A 13216-nucleotide genomic window follows, 5' to 3' on the forward strand; every position below is an offset into this window, starting at 1 on the left:
GTCACAGATACAAGAATCAATGGGAATAGCGTTCAAGGGAATTTAGATATCAGAGTTAACAGAGGTAGACTAGGTGTAAATCTAGGCGTGCAATGGTCATGGAGATAGAGGCTGATCTTACAAATGTCAGCAAGAACCTAGAGGCATTATATATGTGAAAAAGACTCAATTAAAAGAAAACTGGATTAGATATAGCTGAAGACAGAATTCATGAATTTCAACAAAGATTATCAAAATTATCCACAACAAAGTGTGGAAAGAAAAAATTATGAAACATACAAAATAGAGAAAGAAACAGTGAGAAGATATCAAATACATTTAATTGGACAGTCCATCAGAAAGAGAAAGAAAAGGAGGGAGTTAATAATTAAGTGAATAGTCTTCAAAATTCGGAAAAATATCATTCCACAGATTTAATAAGCCCAATAAAGCCAAAGCAAGATAAACCACACAGAATCCATATTTACAACACCATAGATAAATGGAAAATTAAAGAATACTTGAAAATCTTAAAGGAAGCCAAAATAAAAAGTAATTTTGTCATCAAAAAAATGAGTTAGTTAACTTTCTAACACACAAAAGGGGGAAAGAAAAGGAAAAAAATCATTAAAGTACCAAAAGCAAATTACTGTCAGAATTCTACTTCCAGAAAAAAATGAAATAAAGCCATTTTCAAAGAAGCAAAGCCTAACAGGATATGCTGCCTTTGGATCCACTAAGAAATTCCTAAATTAGGTCTTCAAGAAAAAGGAAAATTAGGCCAGATGGAATCTTGGAGATATAGCAAGCAATGAAGATATGTGCACAAAAATGTTCATAGCCAATTTCTGTAAAAGTCCAAAGTTGTAATAACCCAAGTGTCCATCACTGGAGCAAAGATAACAAATTGTGCTATAATCGTATGGAAAACTATACAGCAGTGAAAATGAATAATCATCAGATTGCGTCAAAACACAGATGAATCTTACAGACATAAGGTAAATCTGAGCAACAACAACAAAGCCAAGCCAAAAATATATACACGATTCCTTCAGAAAGGTAAAAATAAACTATATTATTTGAGGATCCATACTACGGAGAAGAACTAAAAACAAAGCAAAAGCCAATAACAAGAAAGAGTACATGGGGGACTTCTGTGCTTCTAGTTATATTCTTTGAATGTATCTTTAAAAAAAAAAAAACTAAAAAAGAAAAAACGACCAACATCTTCCAACCCCCCCCCCCAACAAAAGCCCTCAGAATGAGCTATCAGAGAGGTTATTGAGTTACTTTTGCAATTAACAAGACTCCCTAAATTATAATTGTTCATCAATATCATAATGACTTAAGGGCAGGTATATTTGCTGTGTGAATGTGTATGCATAAGTGTTTGCATACATAAGTTATATACACCTTGAATTTAAAGATATGGTGACTATTTTACAGAGTTTCCCTTTTTCTATTCAGGGAAATTAATTAATTCTACAATTAATTTATTATTGCTGTTAACAGTTTTCCTACAAAGTAGGGTTTACATACAATTCCTAAAAGCCTACGAAAAATAAATCTACATTTGCCACCCCTGAGTTTCTACGAGATCAGAATAATTCTGTTCACATGTACTCGTATTAACATTTGGAATTGCCATGGAAGAAGAACCCAGAAGAAAACTGACTCCCTGAAATTTTCTGTCCTTGAAACAACAAAGCTGGAAAGCCTAACTAGGAATGTCAGGTATGTTTTCAAATATCTTCCTTGGAAAACAACACATATGACAATTAGAATTGTGCAAAGGAAAACAAACGGAACAATTTTTTCTAAGAAGTCAAAAGGGCCTCCCGTGTCATACCAGGGAGTAGAAATAAAAGAGAAAGCCTGTTGCGGTGAGTTCATAAAAAATAAAAGGCAAAAAAATGGCAGATGCTTGGAATCCTTTAAAAATGTGAAAACCAAATTCTATCCACCTGAGGCAGATCTAGCATGCTAATTACGGCAAGAATTTTTCCATTAGCTTCATTCCACGTTTCCTTTTGTGCCCTTTTACTCTAGGTATCTCATTTTTCTTAGATTTTAGCTTACAGAACCCTCCGATATAATGAGACCTTCATCAGTTTTGTTGTAAGGTAGGATACAAAAAAAAGCAATCTGTAAATAGAATCCTCCTTCCGGGATATTTTCAACTGCTGGGACACAAGGGTAGAATTTCTCCCCCACTCCTGCCCCCACTTTTTATTCTTTTAGCAAATCTGTAAGTCTTCTATGATGGCTGGCAGGGAAGCAAAGGTTGGGGTCCCCTACTGAAATGGGATGGCTGTTATAAAGAATGAAGTCTTTACCTGGAAGGATATCAGAGAGATTCCCACACTCTGAGGCTTCTCCAGAAATAGACAGGCAGAAGGTATTAAGTCCAATAGTGGCCAACACCCCAACTCATCTAAGTCAAACGGACGAAATTAATGTAGCTTAATCAGTAGGACCAGGTGGCAGTCACCCAAAGGTCTGAAGGAACTCAAGGATGAAATTGGGAAGCTGTTGGCCAAGATACTGGATCCAACACTGCAAACAGGCAGATTGTGAATGTCATTCTGTTCATTAGAAGGGGTCAAGAGAGGACCCAGGGAGCCTTAGAAAAGCAAGTATCTCTTCCGCTTGTCCAGTCGCCAATAAAGAACAGCATCATTAGACACTAAAACGAAAATAACTTCCTAGGGGAAAGACAATATGGTTTCTGAAAAAGGAAAGCATGAGTCACTGATTTATTATTGGTCTCTGAGGCATGTAGATAAAAGGCCAAATGTTGGCACAGTTTAGAGTAAAGACTTTTTTTCAAGTGCCAACATGAAAGGGGATGCGAGGAGGTAATGGATATATCAAGCCATATGGATAAGGCAAACAGTTTCTACACCCCGTCAAAATTGCAACATATTGGCAGGAAGGGGCCCTTTTTAAGACTTGAAAGAGATCAGGTGGTGATGATAAAGGACACAGTACTTCACACTGCAGGTAACAGATTTAAAACACATCACCATTTGATGGTATTGGAAAAAGACACAAAGTAAGTTCACTTCAGGAAACATTTCGCTGAGCATTGAATGTCAAGCTTTGTACTAAGCAGTGGGACCATAGCAATGAATAAGATCCCTTCTGCCCTCCGGTAGTTCGGTCTGCTGTATACTGATTCCAAAAACCACGAAAAGGGTTCTGCGTTGGGACTAGGGCCCATTTACGACAAGTTGGTAACCACTGACGGAAATCGGGTAGGATAACCGCAATGATGCACTAACTTATCCCTTGGAGCCACAGTTCACAAAGGCATTAATATATTAGGCTAAAAGGAGCACAGATCCAAAACAAAGTGCAAATCCTTTGTTAAAACCAATGACAAATGCAGTGCCAACCATAAACCCTAAAACCCAATTACTGGTTTATTCAGTGGAAAAAGACATAGTGGATTTTGAGTATGTGCAACTTTAACATTAATCACTATCTCCCTTTACCTCAGGGAAAAGGAAAACAGACATGATAAAGGGGCTTGTCACGACTGACTGAAAGCATGTGAGCCTTTTTTTATTTTTGACGTGATGCACACATATATACGTGCACGTGCACAAATTTCCAAAAGCCTCATGAAAAGAAAATCAATTTTTGTTTATTACAATTAAAAAAAAAGCCAAGAATTTAAAAAGGAAAGGGCGATTTAGCAACCATGATTTTGATGAGTTCTGCCAGTTTTAGGCAATCTCAACCTTGCTAAAAACTAAAAATTTTCTCTGTTCGTGCAGGAACATCTAAGACATGGAGAGTAATTTTGGCAGCATGAAGCACAGGAGACTGATGTCTCTCCTACAAGCAAAATGCTTCTTTTTTGTCATCAGTTTGAAACACCTACCTTCCTCTTTTTCTGCCACATTACTCAGGAGGCTGTCATTCCAAGGAAACTTACAATGTGCCTGTGTAGGGGGAAGTGTGAGTGTTCCCTGGCGTGAAAATAAGAACTTCTTTGATCATCAGATTGTTTAGTATTTTCAAACCATCTAATGGCACTTCCATAGGAACTCCATGAAGAAAAACAAGGGCTAACAAAGAAATCCTCACAAATCTGACACCGTGTGTTCCAGTTTCTCTAATAAATCTACTTTCCCTTCCTTCTTTCTTTTCTTGCACAATTTTGTTTAAAAAATGGCATATAGTAATTGTCATTTGCAATATCAGTTACCACCCAGAATAAAAATCTAAATGGGGCTAAAAGGTAACACATTTCTGGGGCACCTCGGTGGCTCAGTCAGTTGAGCGTCCGACTTCAGCTCAGGTCATGATCTCGCGGTTTGTGAGTTTGAGCCCTGCATCGGGCTCTGTGCTGACAGCTCAGAGCCTGGAGCCTGCTTTGGATTCTGTGTCTCCCTCTCTCTCTGCCCCTCCCTCACTCGCACTCTGTCTCTCAAAAATGAATAAACATTTTTAAAAACTGTAAAAAAAAGAAAAGGTAACACATTTCTCAGGTATAGTATTCCAGTGAAAATCTCTGCCTTCTTCTGGGGGACCATATTGGGAGATGATATTGGGCTCCTTTTCCTTGTTTTCTCTTTGCATCGTAGGACTGGGCCCATAATGGACCTTTCATGAGTGTGTATTGAATGAATTTCCTATACTCTTCTTCTTGCTACTCCTTCTCCTCATGAATAACCAGGACTCCTAAAGAGTGTAAAGAGAATAACTATTCTCCTAAAGAATAGAGGAGGATTCTGATCTTCCTCTAGAATGAAGAACTGCAAACTTATCGGCCTCACATTTGAAACCTAGGTATAGCCCACAGTTGCATGTCAATACCTCTGTCTAAAAAAGATCCCTCAGAAAGAGCTATGTCAATAAATAACACTAGAAGGAAAACGTGTCTGTAAGTGTGGGTATACACATGGCTTACCTGCTAAATTGACAAAGCTAAAAACCCCTGTGATGTCAAAGGTTAACACATACACACACACACACACACACACACACACACACACACTCATACTCTACTAGTGAGAAGGTAAGCAATATTTTAGAAGGAAAATTCGGACATAAGTATAAAAAAACATCATGAAAGATCATCATGGCTCTTCTACTTCTAGGAATTTTTTATAAGGAAAGAATATAGGATTTACACAAAGATTTAGCCCTCAAAGATGGCAGCCAAATCTCTAACAGCCAAACATTGAAACAACCTAATTGAGTGCTTGCATCAGCAGCACGTATACGAAAACAACCTAACTGGTCAGCAATAACGAGATGGTCAAGTTAATTATAATATATCAAAATGATAGAATACTATGCAGCTGTTAAAAACGTATAGAATGAATATTGGTTAACTAAAAAGCAATTGGTTAAGCGAAAATAGCATGCTAAAAGAAAAATATGTTATAATTTATTTATTTTGATTTATTTTTATTTTTTTGAGAGAGAGTGAGAGAATGTGTGCACATGAGCAGAGGAGGAGTAGAGGGAGAGGGAGAGAGAATCTTATGCTGCCAGATGCAGGTCTTTATCTCACAACCATGAGATCATGGAGATCATGACCTGAGCCAAAATCAAGTCAGATGCTTAACCAACTCAGGCCACCTAGGCATCCCTGTTACAATCTTTTTAGATTAGGTATGTGCACCTGTGTGTGTGTATACACACACATTTATTTATTTATTTATTAATTTATTTATTTTAATTTTTCTTAACGTTTTATTTATTTTTGAGACAGAGAGAGACAGAGCATGAACAGGGGAGGGTCAGCGAGAGGGAGACACAGAATCCAAAACAGGCTCCAGGCTCTGAGCTGTCAGCACAGAGCCCGACGCGGGGCTCGAACTCACAGACCGCGAGATCATGACCTGAGCCGAAGTCGGTCGCCCAACCGACTGAGCCACCCAGGCGCCCCCACATTTATTTATTTAAATGCATATATGCAGAAGAACATACATAAGTGGGCATGCAGTTATCTGAATTGTCTCTTTTTCTTCATTTTTCTCCATATCTGAATTTTCTGATTTGTCTATGATGCATATTAATTGCTTCTGAAATAAACATATAAAAACAGACATAATAAAAAAATCCACAAGACCAACATAGTCTTTCTAAAGACAATTAAATTAAAAAAAGTGCCCCTTAAATTGTTTGATGAAACAGGAAATCCCTGTGAGTTAATATTGGTTGATAACGGTAGGTAGAAATGGAGAGAAAACATCCATGCTCAAAAATTCATCTGATTGGTATTTTCTCATCTCATGTATCTATTAGGGTTCCCCCCACCTTTAAACTAAACAGTCCTTCTAATAAGCACTAAAAATTAAAAAGCCAACATTGAGATTTTTCTCCATCTATGCAACTGATTCTTAGAATATATTGCCTTTTCTTTTAGATCAAAGCATCAAAATTGCCTTTGATCCAAAACAGCCATGTAGTGCCAGCATTTACATCTGAAGTCAACCTATTTATAATCACAGGGTTCTTTTTTTTTTTTTTTAACATCTGATTTTCTTTTTATCCCTATGATGCAAAGGCGACTAGTGATAGTACAATTCAGAGAACAGCAGCTCTGCTTTGTTTTGGAAGCCATCTTCTTTACTAATACAGGACATTAAAAATGCAAACACCACAGCTAGTCAATCAGGAAAACAGCGTTGTGAATGTCAGGGCTCGGAGGGTACAAATTAGGGAATTCGTTTTTCCCTTAACAGAAGTATATTCACTAAGTAATTTGCTTTAACTAGAGTTATCCCCTTCCATTAGCTGGAGGAGTGAGTCCAAATTAAAATCGCTATTCATCAATTACTGCTGGAGGCACACTCCAGCCTCGTGTTAGGACCTAGGCAATAAAACTCATCAACTGCCATTTTCATCATTGTTATCTCAGAGCGTTCGAAAGGAACGATTTGGGGTAGGGGAGAAATTGGAAACCCCTAGTTATTGCTGACATGATAGCAAGTATTTTTGAGGATTTTTAATATATTTAAGCAGTCAATTTTTCAGTGAATTCTAATTTCACCCTTGTTTAGTGTATACTTGCTAGGCACTGGGAATACAGTGGCAAATACAATGACCTAGTCTATATCCTCACACAGCTTATGTTCTAGAGGGAGGGAAAGTAAATACATGAGAAATCTTAATTACCCATCATGATGAGCACTTACGGGAAGGGGACGGGGTCTGAGAAAGAAGAATGGGAAGATGCCGGTCCACCTGGTGAGTCTGGGATCTCTTCTTTAAGGAAGTTACATTTGAGCTTCAACACAAAGGATGGCGGTCATGAACATTCCTCATAATACGCTTCTCTCAAAGAGAATTTTATTAGCATCCCGCTTTCCTGATGTTCCTCCTATCTCCCCAGCCATTCCAACTTCAGCTTTCACGGACTCTGAAGTTCCTCAGGGCTAAATTCTACATCTTCTTCTCTTCTCGATTCCAAGTTCTTCCCAAGACAATCCATTCCACTCCTGTGACCTTGGAGAACATCTACGTAGCAGCAATTCCCAATATACTTTTGAAGCCCAGACCCCCTCATCCTAGCTCTGCATCTACACGTCAACTGCCTACGTGACATCTTCACTCGAAAACTTCATAGGAATCCCAAATTTAATGTAGCCAATGCTAAAAATCAAGATACTTCACTCTCAAATCTTCTCATCCTCTAGCAATCTCCATCTGCCTACGCATGAACCTTCACTCAGTTGCTGCATCACTAGTCAAGAGAGTCAACCATGACACCTGTTCTTCATCTCCCTCATATAACTGGTGATTCAACCCTATCTGGTTGGTGGACAGATAAAGTATATCTTAAATTTCATCACATTTTTCCATCTCCCTGCCATCAACTCTTCCTTGGACACTGCAACCTTCATATTATTGCCTCCACTCTTGCCTACCTCCAATTCACGGTCTTAAATGAAAATTTATTCAGATTACTCTCTGGTTTTAAAATTCTTTCTGTTCTGGGGACACCTGGGTGGCTCAGTCGGTTGAGCATATGACTCTTGATTTTGGCTCAGGTCATGATCTCACAGTTTGTGAAATCGATCCCCGTGTCGGGCTCTGTGCTGACAGCATGGAGCCTGCTTGGGTTCCTTTCTTACAATTCCTTCCTTTCTTAAAAAAAAAAAAAAAAATGTGTATGTTCTGTTTCTTCCAGCCGAAACATCTCAGTTCTCCCTGATATACATTCTCTGAGTGCCATACTCTTTTCTGTATCAGATAGGAGTGCATTTGGCTACAAGGGACAGATCACCCAGTGGAAGTGATTTCAGCAATAAGGACAATAAATGACCTCATATCACAAAACGGTTGCAAAGTAATCACTTCCAGCATCAGCACAACACTTTTTGACTGAGGGTCATCGTCGTATGGCTGCAAGGAGGCTATCAGAACTCCACACATCATGCCCTGACCCAACTTCATTCAAGGTAGAAAAGGGCAAAGGATGCTTTCCTCTTGTGTGTATCACCCCCAGCTGCAGGTAAAACAGTTCTCAACAGTCCTCACACCTTCCTCTATCCTGTACCGACCACAGCTGTGTCATATTGTAGCTCTTACTGCAAGGGAGACTGCTTAGATAGTTCGGGAAGGAGAAAGGAAGGCAGTTGGAATGGCTATAGTATATATGATCAACAGTGTCTGACACATTCTTCGGAGCGCTTACTAAAATAATAATAAAAGAATTAAATATGAACATTTTGTTCATCGTCTTCTCGGTAAGATTATAAGCTCTTTGACTACAGGGAATGTGCCCGTTTTATAAGCCCCAAATTAGCACAGCACCTGGCCTACCCAGGAAGTCAGTTAGCATTGGCTGAATAATGAATGAATAAATACAAAAGAGAACAGAGGCAGAAAATAGGTGCAAAAGGGACAGAAAACTGCCAACGCAAAACTTGCTTACGCTGATTGTCCTCTCTCAGCTCTCATGGTTCCGCTCTCCATTCCAGTTAATTTAAAAACAATCCTTTATGTGAAGGGGCGCCAGTGTGGCTCAGTCAGTTGAATGTCTGACTCTTGATTTTGGCTCAGGTTGTGATCTCAGGGTTGTGGAATTGAGCCCCGTGTTGGGGTCTCCACTGAGCATGGACCCTGCTTAAAAGTCTCTCTCCCTCTCCCTTTGCCCCTCCCCAACTGGTGTTCTCTCTCTCTCTCTCTCTCAAAAAAAAAAAAGTAATAGTAATAATAATAATAAAATCATAAAAACAATGTTTTATTTTTAAAAGAAGCTTAAAACTTTTGGGGCACCTGGGTGGCTCAGTCGGTTAAGTGTCCGACTTTGGCCCAGGTCATGATCTCGAGGTTCTTGAGTTCAAGCCCTGCCATCAGGCTCTGTGCTGACAGCTCAGAACCTGGAGCCAACTTCAGATTCTGTGTCTCCCTCTCTCTGCCCCTCCCCCGCTTGTTCGTTCTCTTTCTCTCTCTCTCCCTCTCCCTCTCAAAAGTAAATAAACTTTAAAAAATCAGTAAAAAAGGCAACTTTTAATAACATTCAATTCTTTGCACAACAAATACAATTTCCACAACTTTTTAATTCCTGCCATGGAAGTCGACATGGGTATTGTTTTTTATTGAGATCCAGGAATGAATTCTTTACAAAAATAAAATAAAATTGTCACCCCTTTAATAGAGTTAGACGATGCAGAAAATTTTGAATTGCATCAAGTACATAAATGCAAATCAATTCTTGGCTAAAACATCATTCGACAAGAAAAATGTATAAAAGCCAGAAAGTTATTTAAAAGAGCAGTCATCAAATTTTTGGTCTAACTTTTCCACTCCTGAAAGTGTCACGCCAACAGATAAGGATGTCATTCAGATTGGCAGACTGGGGAGAAGGCAGATGTAGAATGCCAGGCACAGAAAGGATGCTTAATACATTTTTGTTCTTATGTCTAGAGCAAAGGAAAACCTGGGTTTATTCCTAACTCTGTCATGTCCTAAATACGTACCACAGGCAAGCCGAGGATGTTCCTTGGTTCATGAATGATAATCTTAAACTGCCTTTCAGTTATAAAACGAAATAATAACTTGAGAAGTTACATGCAAAACAAAAAATGGTGTGAAATACAACCGACAGTAGACAACCTAATAAAATAGGAGGCAATAAATTCATAGTTCTGAGAGTATCTCTATTTCCACATGCAGAATCGGTTTCTGTAGCTTCTGATGGATATTGAAAGGGAGGAAGAAATTGTACTTTGTCCTAGGTTCTTCTAACTGGACTCTAAATTAAATTTCCCATTTAGGGGCACCTGAGCGGCTCAGTGGGTTAAGGGTCCGACTTTGGCTCAGGTCATGATATCACAGTTCGTGAGGTTAAGCCCCACGTCAGGCTCTGTGCCGACAGCTCAGAGCCTGGAGCCTGCTACAGATTCTGTCTCCTTGTCTCTCTGCCCCTCCCCTGCTGTGCACTGTGTCTCTCTCACACTCTCAAAAATAAATAAACGTTAAAATTTTTTTTTGAAAAAAGAATTAAATTCCCATGAAGGCAGATTAACAAGAGAGAAAAACCAAAGTCTTATTATGGGCACACGGAGGCCGAAGAATGAGATCGAGACCCAAACAAATGACGAAGGCGGTTTTTACACATTTTAGACAATGAGACAATACGTTTGTGAAGCCTTGACACGATAAAGAAAACGTGTTTGGAAATTTTAACTGGTTAGGAATTCTAAGTGGAATTTGAGTTGGAGTAGTAGATTAGTAAAAAGAAAAGTAACAATTTGTTTGTACAGCTTTCTCAGCTTTACAATTCCTGTCTCTGGTGGTCAGGATGTCTTGTTACTTCTTTCTACAGGGAGGGCACCTTTCAGGTGGGAGATTTGTCTTCTGTTTTCAGGAGGCCAGAGGGGACCTGAGTGTCCTTGCCCTGACTGATTCCCAAGTGGCTTCAATTCAAAATAATCAATATGCCAATGGGGCACATTTTAGGTGGGCCTGCCCTTGGCCCCTACTACACTATTCTGTTCGGTCATCTCCAAACACAAAGAGTGCGGACATACAAATGTCACAACTCATCTTGAAAGAGAGTTGTAACTGTCTGCACAAGCAAGACTGGGTTTCAACTTTAAATATGGTTTTCCTTTGAAATAAAATTCCTTAAAAAGAGAAAATGACTTTAGCATTGGCAAAGGGAGTCCCCCTAAGGAAAAAAAAAATGTAAACAGATGGCTGAGAAAGATCACCCACATGCTGCACACATATCTTGAGGAGGCATTTCTAAGAATGAAGCGGCATTTCCCAGCCTGGGCCACTTCCCACAAGAATCCTTATTTTACCCGCGGAAAAACACAGGGTTTATACGTGTGGCCAGGGGGGACCTCTGCAGCGCCGTTGCAACCTGGCCCGCTGGGATCCAGACTAGCGTCTAACAACCCCCCCCCCCCCCCCCCCCCCGTCCCCCACCACACACACACACACACACACACACGCAAAATGTTCCGAAAGAACATAATAAATCAGTGTTCGGTGATCAGCACAGAACTAACATCTTCCCGTATGCATGCGCTGTTAAACCCTAGCTAAGCATATTAAGCATTCAATTTAATGTATGACACACATCTGTTCCGCTTTCTCAGCGAGCAGAAGTTTCAAGATAACTTCAATCCCAGACTTAATCAAGGAGAACAAAATCTTGGCCATGTTTAACACTGAGGTTTAAAATATAATCCCAATGAGGGCAAGAGAGACCATTTTGCTGTGACTAATGAGATTATATGACACCTAAAGCTAAGCCCCAAAATCACCTGAGCAGAAACACTAGACTTTTTTTTTTTTTAATCTGAGCCTCTGTAGTTTTTCCTTTTCACGCCACCACCATTTACCAAAGACCTTCCACTGTATCCGGTTCAAAGCACCAAAACGTAAGCAAGAGCGAGGCCTCCGAAAACACGGTGGTTTCACCTTCCCTAATGCCCCAAGACCCTAAGAGGGAAAAGGAAAACTCACGGATCTGTCTTTTACGAGGAGAGCGCAGCACTGAATTCCAGCCATCAGCATCTTGTGGGGGTTCCAGGCCACGGAGTCGGCTCTGTTGCGGAAAACCAAACGGACAGGGAAGGAGGGAATAAGTAGCTTCTGGCGGCAAGATTACGATCATTAGTAGCACGTGATACTCACACCCAGGTGTTCAACAGGCTGCCTTGTTGGAGCAGTTGGGGGAGTTTGGGGTTTGGGTTGGTTTCCTTTCCAGTAAAGCGGTGACTTTGTCTCTGTTTTCATAGTCCCTCGAGTGTGCAAGATCCAGGCAGATGCGCTTGCCTGAACGCAAGGTGCCCCGGGCCTGGAAAAACCACATTTACCTGTGGATGCCTCTCAGGAGCTTGCGGTGCTTCCTTGACATCAAAGCTGAACCGCCCCACGAAGCCTGTGGAGATATTTATAGAACCACAACACGTTATTTCAATGCCATTCGTCTGTCCGCTGTCACAGAAAACCCTGAGTGACAACCTGTATGGTTTCCATACAACATCCAGTGCTCATCCCAAGAGTGCCCTCCTCAATGCCCATCACCCATTTTCCCCTCTCCCCCACCACACATCTCCAAAGGCAAGGGAATTAAAAGCAAAAAATGAACTATTGGAACCTCTTCAAGATAAAACGTTTCTATGGGGCGCCTGGTGGCTCAGTCGGTTAAGCATCCGACTTTGGCTCAGGTCATGATCTTGCAGTTTTCGAGTTCGAGCCCCACAGCTGTGCTCACAGCTCAGAGCCTGGATCCTGCTTCAGATCCTATGTCTCCCTCTCTCTCTGCCCCTCCCCCTCTCTTGCTCTCTCTCTCTCTCTCTCTCTCTCTCAATAATAAATAAACATTTAAAAATTTAAAAAAAGATAAAAAGCTTCTACACAGCAAAAGAAACAATCAACAAAACTAAAAGGCAACCAACGAAATGGGAAAATACTTGCAAATAACATACACTTGCAAATGACATATCAGATAAAGGGTTAGTATCCAAAATCTATGAAGAACTTACCAAACTCAACACCCAAAAAACAAATAATCCAGTGAAGAAATGTTTTTATTCTTTAGTGTCATTATTGAAGCATAGTTGCCACACGACGTTACATTCGTTTCAGGGGTACAACGCAGTGATTTGACAATTCTATGTATTTCTCAGTGATCACCACGACAAGTATAGTTACGATCTGTCAGCATACGTCGTTATTACAGTATTATTGACTATATTCCTGATGCTGTACTTTTCATCTCTGTGATTTATTTATTTTATAACTGGAA

The 13216-nt window shown here is 40.0% G+C and overlaps 1 protein-coding gene across 1 annotated transcript in view; it reads right to left on the minus strand.

The window, feature by feature from the left end:
* GADL1 (glutamate decarboxylase like 1) overlaps window positions 1-13216 on the minus strand; it is a 168255-nt gene that overhangs the window by 93234 nt on the left and 61805 nt on the right. Inside the window, exons 10-11 of the mRNA XM_060638452.3 lie at window positions 12282-12346; window positions 11929-12010 (exon numbers count right to left, since the gene is read on the minus strand). Coding sequence (XP_060494435.1) covers window positions 11929-12010; window positions 12282-12346 — 147 coding nt within the window. The remainder of the gene's footprint in view (window positions 1-11928; window positions 12011-12281; window positions 12347-13216) is intronic.

Source organism: Panthera onca, chromosome C2, assembly GCF_046562875.1.
Source record: "Panthera onca isolate mPanOnc1 chromosome C2, mPanOnc1 haplotype 2, whole genome shotgun sequence".
NCBI lineage: Eukaryota > Metazoa > Chordata > Mammalia > Carnivora > Felidae > Panthera > Panthera onca.